The sequence below is a fragment of the Columba livia genome, chromosome 3 (assembly GCF_036013475.1).
Source record: "Columba livia isolate bColLiv1 breed racing homer chromosome 3, bColLiv1.pat.W.v2, whole genome shotgun sequence".
Classification (NCBI taxonomy): Eukaryota; Metazoa; Chordata; class Aves; order Columbiformes; family Columbidae; genus Columba; species Columba livia.
In genome coordinates this window covers 32,686,064-32,704,536 of record NC_088604.1, presented here as the reverse complement: position 1 = coordinate 32,704,536, position 18,473 = coordinate 32,686,064, and the positions used below count along the sequence as shown (strand labels likewise).

The following is an 18,473-nucleotide window of genomic DNA, read 5'->3' as shown; positions in this document are numbered from 1 at the left end:
CCCACTGGATTTAGGGATACTCAGACTTACAGATGTTTAAAAAAAAAAAAAATAAAGACTTTGGCAAAACTTTTTTCCTGGTAAAAATTCATAATTCTTTAGATTGGGTTTTCAAGATAAACATCTAGGATTTATAAATTCAGGATTCATACTCAACACATAATTCGATATTATACAGGTTTGTTGACTAGTTAGCTTGTTAGGTACTTTTATTGAACGCGCATTTCCAAAAGCTTAAGAAGACTGTATATGTTTTTGTTTTCATATTTCTCAGTCATTGTTTTGCACAATTCTTTCAGCTCTAATTAGCCCTCATGGTGTGCCTGAAATAAAGACGTAAAGATTTTTACGATAGCTTGTGCTGATGCTGAAAGTCAGCTCCGGAATCCCGTAATTAGTTTTAACAAGTTGCAGACCACTTGATTCTTGGCGTATTGGTCAACAAATACACGCATCTGAGAATGTGAAAATAGCTAGGATCGCATACAAAATACATCATCTCATCAATACCAACTGATGAAAAGTTACAGTGACTCAACATTTTCTGAGGAAGGAGGAAAGAAATACTTACTGCTGGAAGAACAAGAGTCCCAAAGGAATCTGAACAAAAAAGAAGAAATGCGACACTGTCAGAAACCTTATAAAAACTTAACAAAACATCAACATTATCAGGTTAATTAGAAGACCAGTGCTCCTACCCCATTCCCACACTGCCCATAATACTCATCAGATAACCGAATAGCCTTGATGTGGCTACTCTGGAGCTCAGGACACATGGACCATCCAGCCAACTCATATGCAATGGCTGTGACCAGCTGGCCAGCTTGCACACACTTATAGGCCAGCTGACTGCTGCCAAGCACTGTCTGGACAGGAATCTGAAAAATGTACAGCCTGGAGCAACTGCTGCATTAGTCAGTATTGAAATATTGTGTTTATACTTCATTCAATGTCTCGTTCTCAGCATTTATTCCTCCCAAGTCCTATCAAGGCCACTGTCAGCCACCATTAGGTTAGGGGATAAACAACTCATCTCCATGGTTCATCTCCACAGACATATGAATTAGCATGAAGGAAGGACAGCAGGTGGGGGAACCCAAATAACACCCAGCCTCATCCCAGGGGAGCACTTGGCCCATCACCACAAACCCAGAGGCACACCAGGAGGGGGAACCTCAATACCCCAGTCAGAGACACAATCCACCACCATCAGGCTACCAAATTCAGCAAGTCCCTAATAATCACTACCATCCCAAATCAGCCAGAGCAGAACAGCCCAGAAAAACTGAAATGGAGTGCTCCACTTAATTAATGGTCTGAGGGTTCACAAGGTGTCCCATCTGGGAGCTATCTGAACAAGGAGGGTATGGTTTGGCAGTGCTGTCCTTGAGAACAACTCCCCTCCTGGGTACCACTAAGACCAAGGCACCCCTCTGCTTCTGCAAAGAAGTTGATTCTGCAACTCTTTCACATGTAAGAGAAATTCAGGATATTTTGTATTCATCTCCTCTGCAGTTTAGTAGGTGACTACTTTTTGTAGTCATTTTTACCAAGATTAAGAACTTTGCTAGAAGGAATTAAAAAGGAAAATACTTTGAACTATATGTCATTAGATAAAGGCACGACGGCAAAAACCTGTCTTAATCCTGGCAATTTCCTCTAGTGGTAACCTCCTGTGTGGTGGTTTCACTGCTACAAAACAAAGCCAGCAGCGTGGCAGTATGCCTTTGCTGAGCTACTATGACAACCTAAAGTTGCGTTTTCACTGCGCACAGGCTCTCAGCCTTCTCTCCACCAGATCCATCCACTCCACCCCTCCCACCCTTACATGGCAGATGGAAGATGGGCAATACCTTTTGCAGGGCTGCAGAAGTATGAACTCCAGTCTACAGCAATTTTACTTCTCTGTTTGGTGAGGCTGATGCCCATGTTCTCCTCTTGAACAGTTTCCTTTACATCCACATAGACTGAAACACCTATTCAACGCTCTACTCCACCCAAGTTATTATTTTCCATTGATTCTGCAGCTCAGATAAAGGCTAAAATTTTCAAAACCCTGCACAGAATTTACCACCCTTAAGCAGAATTAGTCATACTCACTGCACTACATCAGCATGGGAGCAAGCAACCAACACATTAATGTATGTGGGTTAATACAACTTATTATACTTCCTAATATAACTTAAATACTTCTTAATGTCCAGTCTAAACTTCCCCTGGCTTTGAACCATTTCCATGCATCCTATGACTGGATACCAGGGAGAAGAACTCAGCACCTCCCTCTCCACATCCCCTCCTCAGGAAGCTACAGAGCGCAATGAGGTTGTCTCTCAGCCTCCTTCTCTCCAAACTAGACAAGCCCGAAGTACTCAGCTGCTCCTCGTAGGCCATTCCTTCCAGCCCTTTCACCAGCTTTGTTGCCCTCCTCTGGATGTATACAAGGACCTTCACATCCTTCTTAAATTGTGGGGCCCAGAACTGCACACAGCACTCCAGGTGAGGCCACACCATTGCTGAATACAGCAGGATAGTCACCTCTTTTGACCAGCTGGCGATGCTGTGTTTGATGCACCTCAGGATGCGGTTTGCCCTCCTGGATGCCAGGGCACACACTGCTGACTCATATTGACTCATATTTTCTTATGCTGATTCCATTCAGACCTTTTTATATCTCCCAAAAAGCAACTGGTTTATACTTATCTTTTACGCATTTGTTTTGTGGAGTAAGGAAAAAATAATTATTTATATCCTTCTCGATCTTGGACATAAAAGCATTCGAAGATGAAGCAATCATTTGACCTTCAAACTCCAGTAAACATTAATTTGAAAAGTCAATGAATTATTCCCTTTGCTGGTGGCAAACAGAAGAAAGTCTCAATGGACTGAACACAGGTTGTCCTGGCTGCTACCAGAGTACTAAAGGAAAAATTCCATCCAGCATGAACCATCTATTCAAATTATAACCTGGGTTAAGCCAAATGACTCACATCCCACAAATGAAGTCTGTGGGCAGCACACCCCAGTACTTCATTCTGGTATTCAAAAGCTTAACGGGGATGGGTGGCATCAGGCCCTAAGCAACACAGTTCCTTCCACAACATGTTTATGCTACCGTTAAAGCCACAGTTTTTTTCCTGTCATCATCCCTCTCTCCTCTTCACTCGAGAAGCAACCCATGTACTTGCTGACTCTGAACAACCCCACCAGCCTTCGAGGTTTTCCAGCCAGGAGTCTCAGGCAAAATACACACTTCTTTTCCCAGCAGCCAGTGGAGACAGCACCCTGCTCCACTGCACGGTGGAAGGGAGCCCCACACTCAGCCAAGTTTGCTTGGCTCACAAGGCTGCAGGACGACCTCCAGCTCCAGGAGAGGAATTACACAGTCCTGCGGAGTATCCAATTCATCGGCACTGTCAACCCCTGTCCACTTTCTGATATGTTTATTTCCAACATCTGCCCAAACAACTCCATGCCCAAACATAAAAGAGACATCATTTCAGCTAAAGGAAACTTATGTCTTCCTAAGTCAGAAAAGACAGGGTTGCTGTTAACTAGGAAGATTTTTTTTCAAGGGATTACGATATTTCACCAGTAAAGGAGGCTGTATATAAGGTAACTAGCAACAACAGAGATGGCATAAAGCTACCTCCTAAAATTTCTCTCAGTTGTACACTAAAAGCCTAACCCTTCCCTAGCTCCTGTTCCTCTGTGGAATGAGGCTGTCCTAAAGCTAGGGTTTGTATAACCACAACCCATGACACTGTCGCCAGAAAAATAAAACCCTTTGCAACTGCTGATAAGTGTTATTAACAAGAAACAGGAACTTAGTTTTATTTACTACATGCGTTTGAGTTGATATGCACACACTAAGTATTGCTACACGAGCTTGAATCTATCCAACACAGCTAATTATAGCAGCGGCTATAGCCGTGACTTCAGCAAGACACCAAGCACAGATCTGATATTCATGCCATAGCCCACACCGTGGGGTTTCTATTTCCGTCTCTACCCACAGCAAGACAAATACATTAGTACGCACGCACTGCAAGGGCAGAGCACCAAAGAGGAATGCTACACATCACCCTGCACAGCACCTAACAGATTTCAAAGCAATCTTACACTTAACGTGGCAGGTATTTGGCAGCTTTCTCACCAGGGCAGTGCCTGCTTGCCTGCACCTATTTGGAGAACAACTAGAATGCAAAAGATAGAAACCTTAAGGTAGAAATACTGGGTTTCTTCCATGTTCCCAGGCCTGGGAGACCTAATATCATGTCTGAGCCAGATACAGTCATGATGCAGAGTGGGAAGCAGTTGGGGAGGAGGGAGATTTAAATCACAGTTACTTCTTTATGCAACTCAGAAAGCATTTACCTTCTGAAGAGCTACAGCCTCCTTGGCTGCCTTGATAAAGCCCAGAGCGCCGTCTCATTCCCAGCCAGTGAAAATCATAAAAGAGGCTCTGGGGCACAAGGCAATCATCCAATTCATGTTACTACGTAATTATTTTGTTAGGAACTGAGTAGCCTGGGCAGATCCGAAACTCTTTGGCGTTGCAGTGAATTTCTCTGTCATGCAGGATTTTCCCATGTTCTCAGAGACTACTGAGCTGCAATCAATCCCTTGGAGCTCTGCTCAGCTGCTCCCAGGGGTGGCTTTGGATGCGCTCAAGCCAGAGCTATAGGCAAAATATTTCCTTTATGCCAATGCTGAATTGCTGAAATTCACCACATCTTTCTGTCCACTCAATGAATTAAAGTTATATTCAATCATACAGCAATCTCAGGTTTATAAGGGGTTAACCACGGTCCAACAGATAGCACATGGCACTGCTCTCCTGGAAGCTCGGCTGTCATGCAGCTGGACACTTGTACCCACCTGTGGCGTGTAACACTTCCACATCATTTACACATGACATCAGTTGAGTCCACTGCCCCAGAAATGGCAACAGTTGTCACCTTCCCTCACCACATCCCTGCAAGGGGACCCTTCAGTTATTAAATATGGCTCCCAACTATTGCAAGTAACTAACTCCAGGTGGTAGTAGACATAGAAAGGAGCCCAAAACAGCTACACCACCGGCACCGAGCATTGCAGACCACAAAACTTTTCCTCCTGACTCATCCCATCCACTCCCTGCAGCGTCATTTTAATCAGCACGGCTGCAATGGGCCACGGAGGGGAAAGACCAGGCGAGAGTCCCGGTCCCAGCCATCTCCAGGGATTAGTCAAAGAAAACTCCCAGCTGGGAGCCATGCCCTGGCTGCAGGGGGAGACAGGGAATATTCAGAGGACCATTCCAGACTAATCTTGAGGAAAGTTAAAAAAACAAATCACCAAAAAAAATTTCCCACAGAAGTCACATGATCCTTCAAGAAAAAATATCCTTCCTCATCACTCACAAAATCATTTCTGTCACAGAATTCCTGAAGCTTGTACTGTATTCATTCAATAAATACTGCATTGAGGAAATGCATGGAAATACTGTGGGGAAACAAACACCACATTGTCCTGCCTCCTTTTCCTCAAATTCCTTAGCATTTAGGACAGTCCAGAAGAAGAGGAACCAAAGGCAGGGTGGTAGAGACATGTCACCAGTACAGACAGCAGTAGGAAATTAAGCAATCTTTTAAACGTACCTTGCCACCATGCCACTTTTTGGAGGTCTAATAATTTTGTTATCAGCAAAGTAAAAAGGAAAAAATCCTACAGAGCCAAATACATGAAACTTTTTTTAGACTTACAAATGCACAAATGATGGCATCTTACATTCTTCCCATTGCACAGGCCTGACCCAACCCCAGAAACTTATGCTACCCCTTCTTAAGCTGCCACCACCAGCACTAGGACTAGATGTATCTGTTTCAACTTCCACTCCCCAAAAAGGACAGAGGTTCGAGAAAAATGACTGCATGGCTTGGCACCGTGAACTAGAGCTTGTGCCAATAAAAATCAGCACAGCAGCACTTCAGTCTCTAACTAGCTGACACAAACTCAGAACTTGATTCTATATTCTACCTATGACAGGTATTGCTACAAACTAACTTTCTCACTTAACATTTTCTACCTATGTTCTCATTCCTTCTTATTCCTGTGTAAGATTAGGAAAATACAATTAGAATCACTTTGATTGATTTACTGAAATGATGCCACATCTTTCTTCTGGCAGCTGTGTTCATATATCCATGCTTAGGAAATGTTTACAGAAAAGCATTTTCTTTGCAGTGGTAAATGGATTTTTTTTCTACTGCGGAGTCTATTTCAAAAACTCGTTTTAACATTGGAAAAATAAAAAAAATATTGTTTTTCAATCTCCTTCTAGATTTTTCTTTCTGTCCAAAATATAGACTATTTTTGTGCTTTTTAAGGGGAGAGAAAAATAAAAGGCACCTAAATACTAAGGCCTAAACTGTCCAGGGAATGAAATACATTTTTTCCTTCAGAAAAGAAGTCCTGTAAATTTGTCGAGTTCACAGTTTTCTTTAAATGTGTTACACTCCTCATCTATTATCCTAAAATTAGCACCCACATAAACACTTGTTAGTTTACGCAAGTAACCCAAAATACATAGTGTAGTGTGAGCCATGGCTGTTAAGTTATGGCTAAATTTGGGCCAGACAATAGAAAGAGAGGCAATACAGCACCCAAATCCATGCAATAGAGACTGCTAGAGGACACCAGTATACAGGCTGATATCCAAAGCCAAAAGAAGCCAACATGTTTGTAGGAAAGGGCTACGTATGCACGCCACAAAGCCTCCTAATCCCCTCTTGCCTACGTACCCTTCCCTCAACAGCTGCTCATTACTCTACTCCTTTTTTCCACCATCCCTTATCCTTTTCAGGCCTTTTTGCAATTTTTGAAGCTAAAAGCACTCAGAAACTAAAAATGGAAAGAAAGAGGCAGGGTAGGAGTGCTGCCTGTGGAGAAAGGCAGCCTAATGGGACAGAAGGAATAATCTGAACAGGACTAGAATTCATCACCTCAGGGTCCAGTGAAGAGACAGGGCACCGCAGTTCTTAAGGGCAAGAGAAAAGCAAGATGCACAGATGTTTTTGCGACTAAAGCCACATTTTAGCAAACTCTGCAGTCACCAGTAAGTCCTAGCTTCAGTTGTTAGTAAGTTGTAGCTTCAGTCTACAATGCAAAGTATAGGCATATTTTCCTGACAACTAGGATGATTCATGACCAAAAAAAACCAAAAAACCTTCTCCAGCTAAATTCAAAGGGTTTTGCCCAATCTGCTTTTACTCCACAATGAGAAGAGTGGTGGTGGAAACTCAACCATAGAAAGCACAACCAGAAATGCTCATGGCCAGAACAGAATAGACACAGATTTACCAGAAGGTATGAAGAGGAGGAGTGCTGTTCTTTCCCTCCTCTGCCCTTCACCATGGCATTCCTTGTGTCCTCCTACTTCACATGGCAAAGGAGTCGCGGTACATCCCTGCTTGTCCCTCTTAACAGTTCAGCTCTTCTTCTCTCACCAACACTCCCAGACCCATCCCTGAGGAAAACCACCACCTCCCATGCCCTCAGACAGACGGACAGACACAGATGATGCTGGATGACCCTTCCCTTGACCTGTCACATCCACGATCCCTTCCACAAGCAAGCACTAAGTTTCCTGAAGGCTGGCCCTTCTATTTCTTTTTAGACTTAGGTCATAATTCAGATGTTTAATTCTCCACTCAGTCTTCTAAAGTAAAATAACCAGCTCTATGGATTATACTATCATTACCACTTTCGGCTGAGAGGTCAGAAAGCAGCCAGTTGCAAGAACACAAGACTGAAAATGCTCTATGGTTTATCTGAAACACTGCATGCTGGGTAGGAAAACTAAACAGCTTCATATTTCTAAAACTAAATCATGTCTTTAACAGAGACCTTCTGACGGCTACCCAGCAACTACCCAGATGCTTCATCACAAACTCTTTTCAACTTTTTCCTGAGACCAGCCTCTAAAAGCCATGAGTTATTGTCATGTCCATGACATTATCACTGCTTACCACACCCAAACAACTATATTCCCATGAATTATAAATGTACATCTGTTAGCAAGACAAGTTTTGAATACTACAGAAAATACTTTCTTGACATCAGATCCAGTCTATGAAACTATGTGGACAATTCAGAACAAACTCAGACTTAAGCCTTTTACACAACTAAATGGGAAATTCATTTCATTCACTTAGTTTTTCCTTGGTGAATACACACAAATACACAAACTCACAGGCATCTGCACATCCTGCTTTCAAGGCACTATTGACCATCATTATAATCCACTCTTACATCCATGAAATAAACACAGACAAAGCCACTATTACTGCAATTTAAAGCAGCTGCACTTTTTATTTCAACTTAAAACATAGGAAAATCATACAGCCACAAAATGTGGCTAAGTCTGCCTATGCCAGAGATTTGGTGGTATTAATATCACCCTCATCACATGAATTGCTGCAACTGGAGCAAAATCCCAAAGTCAAGTCACCTTTCAAACTCATTCACTGAAAATAAAACATTCAGGAACTATTTAAGTTTCCTCTTAGAGGGACTGAAAGAAGAAGGTTTGTTTTATATTGGTTTTCTGCCATTTTCTGGAATGCATTCAGTGTCTATGATGACAAAGCCACATAACTTTTCTGAGACCACAAAACTATTTTGATATATAAAAATATTACCAGAGGTTTGCTTCATTGGTAAATAAAGGCAATATAATTCCTTAACCATACAAAATAAGCACCTGGACCTCACAGCTGTACCTCCAGGAAGCTGGAGAAGTGAGGAAGAAGGGGTTTGTCACTCTGGCCGTGTTTTCTATGCACATATTTATTTGGACTGCAGTGAATCTACATGAACCAGCGTCATCCCTTGCCATGTGCTGTTCAGCCTCTGAAGATAGGATCTCAACTCTGTTTTCACAAACGTGTAGTCATGGAGAGCAGAGCATGGGAACCAGCAACACTGCCAGTGCAGATCTTCATAAGCATCTCATGAAAAGAGAAGTCATCTGTATAGGACTGGAAACCCATGAATTTCCCAACTGCTTCCTGCCTCTACAGGTACTTCTATAACCCTAAACACTTCAGCTTGGATCTCTTTCTATTCAGACACTACTAAGGACATCATCCTTAACCCATCTGGAGATTCACTGCAAGCTCCCACCTCTCTCTCTTTAAAGATACTTTTTATGTACTTGGAGGGTAATAACCAAATGCTTCCCAGAATGAAGAAGCTCCCAGGGTCAAACCGAAAATCTGTTCAGCCCAAGGTCCTGTCTCCAGCAGTGGTCAAGGGTACACATCTCAACAGCATAAAAAAAAGGAACAAGTACACAGTGACCCTTCCTTGGGTACTCTTCTCAGACTATGCAGCCTGAGGCTTGGGGCTTGAAAAGCCAAATTAGTATATTTATAGTGGACCAGGCCTTGACGGACTTTTGTCTCATAGATTTGTGTAGTCACATTTTCCATCCACAGCACCTGGGACATAGAGTTCCGCAATTTATTTCCATCTCATGTGAAGGCTCACCTTCTTCTATCTGGTTTGAACTTGCTTCCTGAGAGACATCCAATCTTTCCCTCTGCTCTCCCTGGAATTTCTCCAGTTGGTTCACAGCCTCCAAGAGGAGTGCCCTGAATCAGGCACAGTATTCCCCAGGCTGCCTAATTAGAACTGTGAAGATTATTAGAATATTTTCTCATAGCTTACAGAAAATATTTCTGTGTATATATTTGAGTTCAGCATTTGCCTTCTTTTTTTGAGCACCACAGCGCTATTTACAAGCTTTCACTTTTTGGTACCTTTAAACCATCACTCACCACCCTCCCACCCCCCCCCCATTTTCCTCACCTTGTTCCTCCTCCAGTAAACACATGCTCTTTTATTCCTCATGAAAAGCAGAACTATGCAGTTGCCCCAGTTTTTCCCCTAATCATTTCATATATTGCCAAATTGAGTTCAAAATCTAACCCTTCCTCCCAGCATCCTTGCCGCCTCTTCACTAACCAAATAAATGTTCTGCCTTTTTTCATCCATGTCAGTCATACTGACAAAATACAGTTCCAAGGTGATCCATTTCTAGTTTGATAGTGAATGACTTGGACCCAGTTCATTAATATTATTTTCCATCCAGCCACACACGTATTTAGTAAGAGTTTCACACTGTTCCCACTTCCCCGGCTGGCTTGTCAGAGTGCCACGTCAGACTATCAAAACCCTTACTAAAGTCAAGATGTAACAATACCCTGCTTCTTCTCCACTTACAACACCTGCCAGCCCACAGTGGAACACATTTTATTGGCAGGTTTTCGATCTTCCAGCACCTATCTCTTCACTCAAACGCTCAAAACTTCACTAGCAGTTCTAAAATTATTTCAGTCAATTCCCTAAATATTCTATAGGCAATTTTATCAGCATTAAACATCTACTTTAACAAATCACTCTTTAACCTGTTCCTCCCCTTTTGCTGCCTAAATTCTTAACCCTTTTCCATGGCAGTTAGTTGATCCTCTCAGTGAAGACTGATCACTTACCGTCTCTCAGTATCCCTGACCAATGCCCATCTCACCAGAGTGAGCAGCAAGTCACATCCTTCGCTAGTCTTCCTGCTATCAATACGGTATTTAAAAATCCTGCCTTCTTAACCTTCACATTCTTTCCCATTCGTGGTTTGACCTTCCCAATTTTGTCCCTTCTTACCCATACTACTGTCCTTTAAGCTCAGGCTTTGTAATCTGACCTCATTTTCAGTTTATATACAAGGTATTCCTTTTTTCTGTTGTTTTGTTGGCCAGTGATAAAATCATCTTTAGTTACTTTATTTCTTATCCTTCTGCTCCGTTAAAAGTGTACTTATCCCTTTAATATGAATCCCTCAAGAGATTTCTCCCTTTGCTTCCTTCTTTTTTCTGACAACATCTTACCTCCCAATTCCTGTCGTTTATTGGCATCACTTTGCCCCCTCACCACCAAATCAGCAGCCTTTGCTGTGGTTTTCTCTCTCCTCCCTTTCCTAAAAGCTGTAAACCCCCTCCAGTCCACAGCGGCAACAGGGAAGCCCACACTGAAGCATGCAATATTCCCTCCTCTGTAAGAGTTGCCCCACTGCAATGAGTGAATTATTCCACCCTTCTCAATGCACTGTGAAACAGCCCATAGCACTGTATCTGCCACACTATCCTCAGCTGGGTATCTGTGAAGAACACGGTGATAAGAATGATCTCACATGTAAACATGTAAGCCACAGAAGGACTCTTTCCCTCAAATCTCAAACAGCATCCAATCGATTAGATCAAGCTCAAGTACTGGAGGGAATTGCTACTTCCATTTTTCTGTAAACTACTTAATGGGTCTGTTAGCAGGATAGATTCAACAACAGACACAGAAACCTTTTTTTTTTGTCTTATATGTACTCCAGCAATAAGAAAGCACATAAATGAGTGGCCACTTTACTAGCTCCCTTGTCCCTCGATCCAATCCCAACACCTCCTTCCCCAAATCTTCTCCTTCATTCTGATTTTGCATAGGTTATCTGCACGTGCTGACTTCTTTTTCATGAGGCACGGTTACACGTACATTTGGAAGCAGATGTTATGGATGCAAAATCATAGGACCTGCTCACTTGCTGTTTGGCTTTTTAAGCATTGATGCAGAATTAGGCAGAAAGGAGCTGTCCCACTAAACTGACATCAAAACCCTTTACTCCACAGATTTTCAGCATAGATTTTGTGGTCACCAATGAGTCTGTCATTTTATCGTGAAATAAGGTACAGATGCATGTTAAGGTTAACAAAAGGGACTGGCATACTTAGGCCATTCGTTCCCATTTAGCTGCTACTTTACAACTTACTATTTCTAGTGTTTTTCACTATTTCAAATACTAACATGGTCAGAACCATATTATTAAGTATGCAAAACATGCCTTCTGGTAAAAACAGATTTTCCATTGTCTTTATGAATGATGACTACATGTCTGAGCTTGAGAGACATTCTCACAAACAGGAGAGATTTTCATGTTTTGTAAATCCTAGCTGAGTATTTACCACAGTCTAGCTCAGTAACTTCTGTTAACAAGAACATTTACTTCTCTCTAGAAATACGGAAAAGCAGTGCAAATTAATTAACACGTACAAGTAATTACATGGAGCCCAAACTATGAATGCTATTTTAAACCAGATTCTTCAGTTCACAAAGTAGTTCTTACTATGATATAAATACATTATATTGTACCTTAACTAGCAGAAGCTATAGCTAAATATTATTCTTAAGAATTAAAATTGTTCGTGCAGGTAATTGTTCAGTCAGGTAAATAATGACACCTCATTACACATAAAAGCTTTTCTTAAAACTAATTTGTTTTTTCAACTTACATGCTGCTTACTCTTTCCAAATCATTCTAGCATCAACAAGGAAAACAAGACTTTTCAGAAACTCCCACAATTACGGTATAAAGTTTCTCATACACTAACACACTCTGCAATGTCTGGGTAGCAAACCCTGTAAGACAACACTTCTTGCCAATTCAAACTATATCTTTATTGATCAATGACAGGATAAATACTCATGGCAAGAGCCACCCTGCACTGTAATCACTGAAAATCAACACATTCATGCATGAAATTTAACTTGCCTGTCTGTTATTCCCATCATTGTTTTTTGTTATTGACCGAGAAAGCCCAACAGCTCCAATTGCATATAAGCCATCGTTATTTTCTGATGTAATTTCAAATCAGGGTAAGGATGTTTCTGATACTGTATCTCCACAGAAAATGTGTCAAGGCGTACTACATGCACAAAAAGAGCTTTAGTCAGTGCTCTGTGTTTTTTTGGAGCCCGCTGCAGACAACAGAAACCTATTCTCTCCTGGTGACGCACTGACATTTTTTTTGGTTGTGCTTGCTCACACAAAGTTTACCTGTAGCAGCAACATCCTGCTTGCAGACAGTCAGTTGGTCCATTTTCACTGCATTTAATCTAATTAACTTAATTTCTGTACCAAAGCATTGGTCTTAAACAATCTCCCTCGCTACAGTACATTTGGATTCTGGTATGTCGAGCTGAGCTTCTTTAAATGAACATGCATGCACACTTTCCCATTCACCTCAAAAAATACAAACTACGTGGTTTTCCCTTTGTTATATGAAAAGCAGGACAACAATGTGAACCAAGTTCCACTGCTAACGTCTTTCTCAAACGGTCAAGAATCACCCAGAAATCAAATTTCCACTTCCAATTACATTAAAACAGTGAATCTTTTATCAATCATCAGAGGGCAAGCACTCTATTTCTTATATAAAGTAAGATTTATATTACATGAAGAAAAAATAACTGTGCCTCTAATTCAACAAGGTCCTTTTATGGAGCTAACTCAGAAATGTAAAGACAAGCATATGTACCATAATGAGCTGCTGCTGAAGAACCAGGGAGCACCCTTAACTTTAAGCAATTGCAGATGCACTTTGTCAGACAGGTATGCAATAGCTCTCATGCTCAGGTACTCTATTGAACTTGGCCCCCAAGATTAAACAGCACTAATAAAAAAGGTGTCCACAGTCTGTCCTCTCTCCCCAGCAGCCAATTCTCAACCCTGTGCCCACCTCAGTTCCATCAGCACAGATGTTTACACACCGAACCAAGGAACCTGTCTGCCTAAAAAAAAATATTCAACAAAATTAAAATGTTATTTTTCAGTCAGATCAGTTTGTCAAAGCGGTTAACCCCCTGTTTTTGCTGACACTGTGCAAGGAAAAATACAGAGCATAATTGAGCCAGCTTAGGCAACAGTGCCACTGAATATGCAGCCTAACCAAGGCAGGCAATCAGTTCCAGCTTTTTGGATATCCAGCACAGTCAACAACTTCAGTTACACTCTGTCTCCCTTAATAGTTATTTTGCATAGACACATGGCAATAAAATTCATCAAACTCATGCGCACCACAGGAACAGTAATACCACTGTATCAGCCACTCTGTGTAACCTCCTGGGTCCAAATGACAGATAAAGCAACATTTTCCGGGCACTAATATATGCAGCAATGATGTCATTTAAAGAAGATTTTGTGTGTCTGGAGATATGTTTGGGTTTTTTTCCTTCAACTGCAACAGCTGACCCAATAAAACCTTCCCCAGCCTTTCTTTAGTCACATTCTTAGACTAACACAGCTACAACAATATCACTACATATTTTGTTGTAAGGTTTTTTTGTTCTTCAATGAAGGATTTAAAGCTTTAGAATCTTATTTACAATTTAGAATCTATTTACAATTGATCCACTCCTGTAGCACCTTCGGATACACATCTTCAACACTACATCCTCTGCTACAGGGCAGTTCCCTTGCTCCTGGCCCGTAACAGTTTTGCTTACATATTTGTTCACAGAGAACAACTGACTAACAAATTGTATAACTTGACTTTAAAGAATAGATGGCCACTTACTAAATGTTTAGAGGAAATACACTGCATGCTCAGTATTTTTTTTCCTATTCCATTTATCAAGTAAAAAAGCGTGGAAAATTCAAATGTATGTTTAGAAGACAAGAAAATTATTTAAATTGAACAATAAATCCATGCACTTCAAGTAACGCATTATAGCATTTCTCCTTTTTCCTCACCGTTTCCAGTCTGATACAGTGTTGTACCTATTCCTGATCACCCACCATTCCCTCTGACTTCAGCAAGTCCCAGTGTCAAGCATCGTTCTGTATTCTGTGCAGATACAGATATCCGTATACTTTCAAATGGTTGGAACTACCAGTTGCTTGTCTGCTTTTTAATGTTGAAAATGACAACAACAGACAAACTGAAATTCATGCAAGGCTCACTGAACTTCATGTTAGGCAGAACAGAAGCAGGAAATAAAAGCCAGTATAGTTAGAGGGGGAAAAAAATGGAGAAAACAGCTTTTCTTTTTAAAACAAGATATCAGTTAGTTTGGATTTGTTTTGCTTTTGTTTCAAAATACTGCCAGGAAAGGTTTGAAGAGGAATTGTGAACCTTAAAAGGCAAGCTCACTACTAATGACATAATAAATGTCAAAGTTATTTTCTCCACAGAATAAGAATGTTCCTTTATCCACTGCTGAATCCTCCACTATGTCTAGTCCAAGAGGCTTCACGTGTGCCTTTTGATGAGCAAAATATAAATGTGGCATGGAAAGTTAAGAGTAAGGACCATAGGCATGACAGTCAGTATGTTTGGCTTGCATACAGATTTTAGGTGCCACCAAATCTGTCCTCCTAAAGTAATTGCCTTAGACAAACATCACCACAACTTTTGGTGTTAGATTTGGAAACTAATAGATCAGGTGCATAAATTTTATTTAAATCAGGAATGAACAGTTAGATTTATTTTTTTTTAATTAGCCACAGGACTAAAGGAAATTTGCCACAGGTTTATGCCTTTACACTGATTGCTGGAGGACATATATCTGATAACAATATAAAATTAGATTGGATAGACAATACTGAACCTGAAGTAAAACCTGGCAATGCATAGTTCTGGAGAACCTTTTCTGAATATTTGAAATAGAAAGAAGATTTTTGACCAGATATTCTTTTCTGCATCATGAGGCCATTAATTTTTTTATCTGGTCAAGCTCTTTCCATCACACTCAAAGTCTCAGTCTTCCCTACAGGTTGTGAAGAGAAATGGGTTTTCATTGAGGGTTTGATATTAAGTTGTGATGCTTCCAATTAAGGCATCTGTATTAACTGTAAGACATTAACAGAAAATCTAGCTGACACCAAGGAGAAAGTGCGTTATAGCAGGGTGGATTTTTCTAGGACCTCATACTGCCCCTAGACTTTCTACTTTTGACAAATAAAAAGCTAAGAGTTGGGGTGTAATTTATATTGCCTCCTACTAAGAGCAGTTTAAAAGCTGGATTATCCTGACAAAATATTTTCTTTCCTATGAGGGCAATTCTCTGGCAGAACGGCTCTATGCTTCTGTTCCCAGCTGGCCTTTAAGAAAAGGAGCAGTGACCAGGATAGCTCAGTTCTCCAGCTACTCAGAACTGGCACCATGTTCTCTACTGGTGCCCAAGGGACATACATTAAATCAGGCTGCTCTAAGGTTCGCTTATCTTCAATCTGCAACCTGTCCTGTGATTCAGCTCTTGATCCTTAAAAATTGCTGTTTCCACAAACACACAGACCTTCCAAGTAATGGTGATTGACACAGTCATCTCCACTTTCCTATTGTACTCAGGTCCTCATTTTCTTAAGGCATGAGAAGCAGCCAGCTCCAGATGCTTTATCATCTTGTTTGCTTCACCCTTACCATTATCCCACTTGCTTCCACCTTGCACCTTAACAAGCCTACCAGTGGGCACCTCTTTCTCTACTTCTTCTTTGGTGGCCCCACTACATCGACCAGAGTCCCTCCTGGCTCCTCAGAAACTCCACCACACTTCTCCATCACACATCACTACTCTCTGATTGTTTTCTGAGTTTATCAGGAGTTAGCATACCCATGCAACTGCTGGCTGTCCTGCTCAGTCACCCACCTGCACACAGAGCCAGTGGAGTACAAGATTATTTTCCCACAAGTGACCTCTACTTGTTAAAATAAAAATCCTATTTTAGTACTGTTTAGAAGTAATGATATTTTGGGAGCAACAAAATACTTGTGGGATAAAGCAAATCTAAATCTCTCCAGGCCAACTCCATTCTCTTACCTTTCTCAAAGACCATTTCCTTGCTCAAGATGGTCTGGTTATCTCTGATCACATCTCCCCGTACCGTGACCTGTGCTGGGCTGTCCGGCAGCAGAGCTACTCCAACAGTCACGTTTGCTCCAGGCCTGATGTTCCAGGGAACCGCCACCAGGAACGTGGGTCTGAAAAAAATCCAAACGGGCAGAGGGAGAAAGGCTAGAGGAGTGAAACACAATCCCCAAAAAGTAACAGCGTCCACCCCATAACGTGCGATACACGTTGCAAAGCACTTCTGTTGCACTCGGCGGCGAGGGCTGAAGTGATGCTCGCTCACTCCCCAGGCGCTGCCGAGCGCAGCCCGGGCTGGCAGGACGGGGGAGGCAGCGCCGCTCCGCCGCTTTCCGGACAGGCTGCCAGCCGGGCGCCGCCGAGCCCCGCTGCCCCGCGCAGCCGCCCGGCCCCGACCCTCCCGGCCCCACGCACCCGGCTGCCGCGGAGCTGCAGAAGAAGAGGAGGAGGAGGAGGTGGTGGGCAGCGCCGCGGGTCCGCGCCATGGCGCCCTGTGCGCACTGCTCCGCGGCCGCGCTGCCTGCCGCCCAGTGGGTCCGCCGCTGTGCGCAGGGCCGAGCCCGGGCGGGAGGCGCCTTGACGGGCGGGGAGGGAAGGGAGAGGCCGCCGCTGCCCCAGCGCCAGCCGCCTGAACACCCGCGGGGGCGTTCCCGAGGCCGGCCCCGAGGGAAGCGTGGGGGGACAGCCAAGCGGCCAGATATGAACGTATCTATATCCGCGGGTGCGTTTCTGCTCCAAGCAGCCCCTGCAACCTTCGGGCAGATGCAGCTGGGGAGCGAGTGGGATCCTCGGACAGCGCAACGTCCTACAACATAAACGCCGAAAGTAATGTTTTGTGCCTGTAGCGCCGAGCAGCCTGTTGTCCGGACCTGCCTGTTTATCCTTAAGGCTTTGCACTGGAGAGACTGGGAGAGCCTCCGAGGCGCGCTGGCATGGGGCTCGGGCTCCGACGCAAGTCGGGAACCGTTCTGGGTCTGAACGATGATGGCAGAAATTCAAGGAACCTTGTAGCTACTTAAACGTGAACCGATTGGTAATGTAGCTCTGGCTGGACTGTCCTCTGTGCCCAATATCTGTAAAATAAGGTCATGTCTGCATTTGCATCTTAACCCAGTTTCAGAGTCCAAAAGGTGCCCTGAAGCAGCTTGGGTAAGATTGTGTTCCTTCAGCATGTTCATTGTAATTGTGTGGACTAGACACAGTTTTGATTCACCTGAATGTTTTCATCCCTGTACAAGTCCAAAACATGTAGAAATTCCACCCAGTTCTTGAAGTCTTGTCTCTTCAGAAATGCTGGGCTGGCATTCTCTGCATTGTATTGCACAGACAAAATATAGTCAGTTATAGCCCTGAATAGAAGCATCATGTTTTGTTCTTACGAAAATCAGATATGAACAGCAAATGTACATGAACACTTTGTTCTAACAGTATCCCAGGCAGTCATACAGTCTTTTCACATATTTTAAATTTGCTTTTGTAAGTTTTAATACCCCTGCTGATTCTTTTCAGAGCGCCAGTCTTTGTAGTGACAGGAGAGAGGGTGCCACCTCTGTAGAGCAGGGAAGGGGTGATACTGCAGCAACCACAGCTGATGCCTGGAAGGTCAGTCTTGGCAGCTACTCACCTGCAAAAGGTGAATGACGAGCAAAGCTTGGGAGATGTTTGCTGTTATTTATAAGCCCTTAACTCATTGCTTGTGAGAACCAGGCAGGGAAGATGAACAGTCACTGCCACTCCTTTTCCTGGAG

At 42.6% G+C, this 18,473-nt stretch overlaps 1 protein-coding gene across 1 annotated transcript in view; it reads right to left on the bottom strand.

Annotated features, from left to right (window-relative positions):
* The window catches only part of CD109 (CD109 molecule), a 79,077-nt gene extending 61,454 nt beyond the window's left edge, over window positions 1–17,623 (bottom strand). The window contains exons 1-3 of the mRNA XM_065056313.1: window positions 17,140–17,623; window positions 16,678–16,838; window positions 572–600 (exon numbers count right to left, since the gene is read on the bottom strand). Of these exons, the coding sequence (XP_064912385.1) occupies window positions 572–600; window positions 16,678–16,838; window positions 17,140–17,210 (261 nt within the window). The 5' untranslated portion in view covers window positions 17,211–17,623. The remainder of the gene's footprint in view (window positions 1–571; window positions 601–16,677; window positions 16,839–17,139) is intronic.
* Window positions 17,624–18,473: the final 850 nt, after the last annotated feature.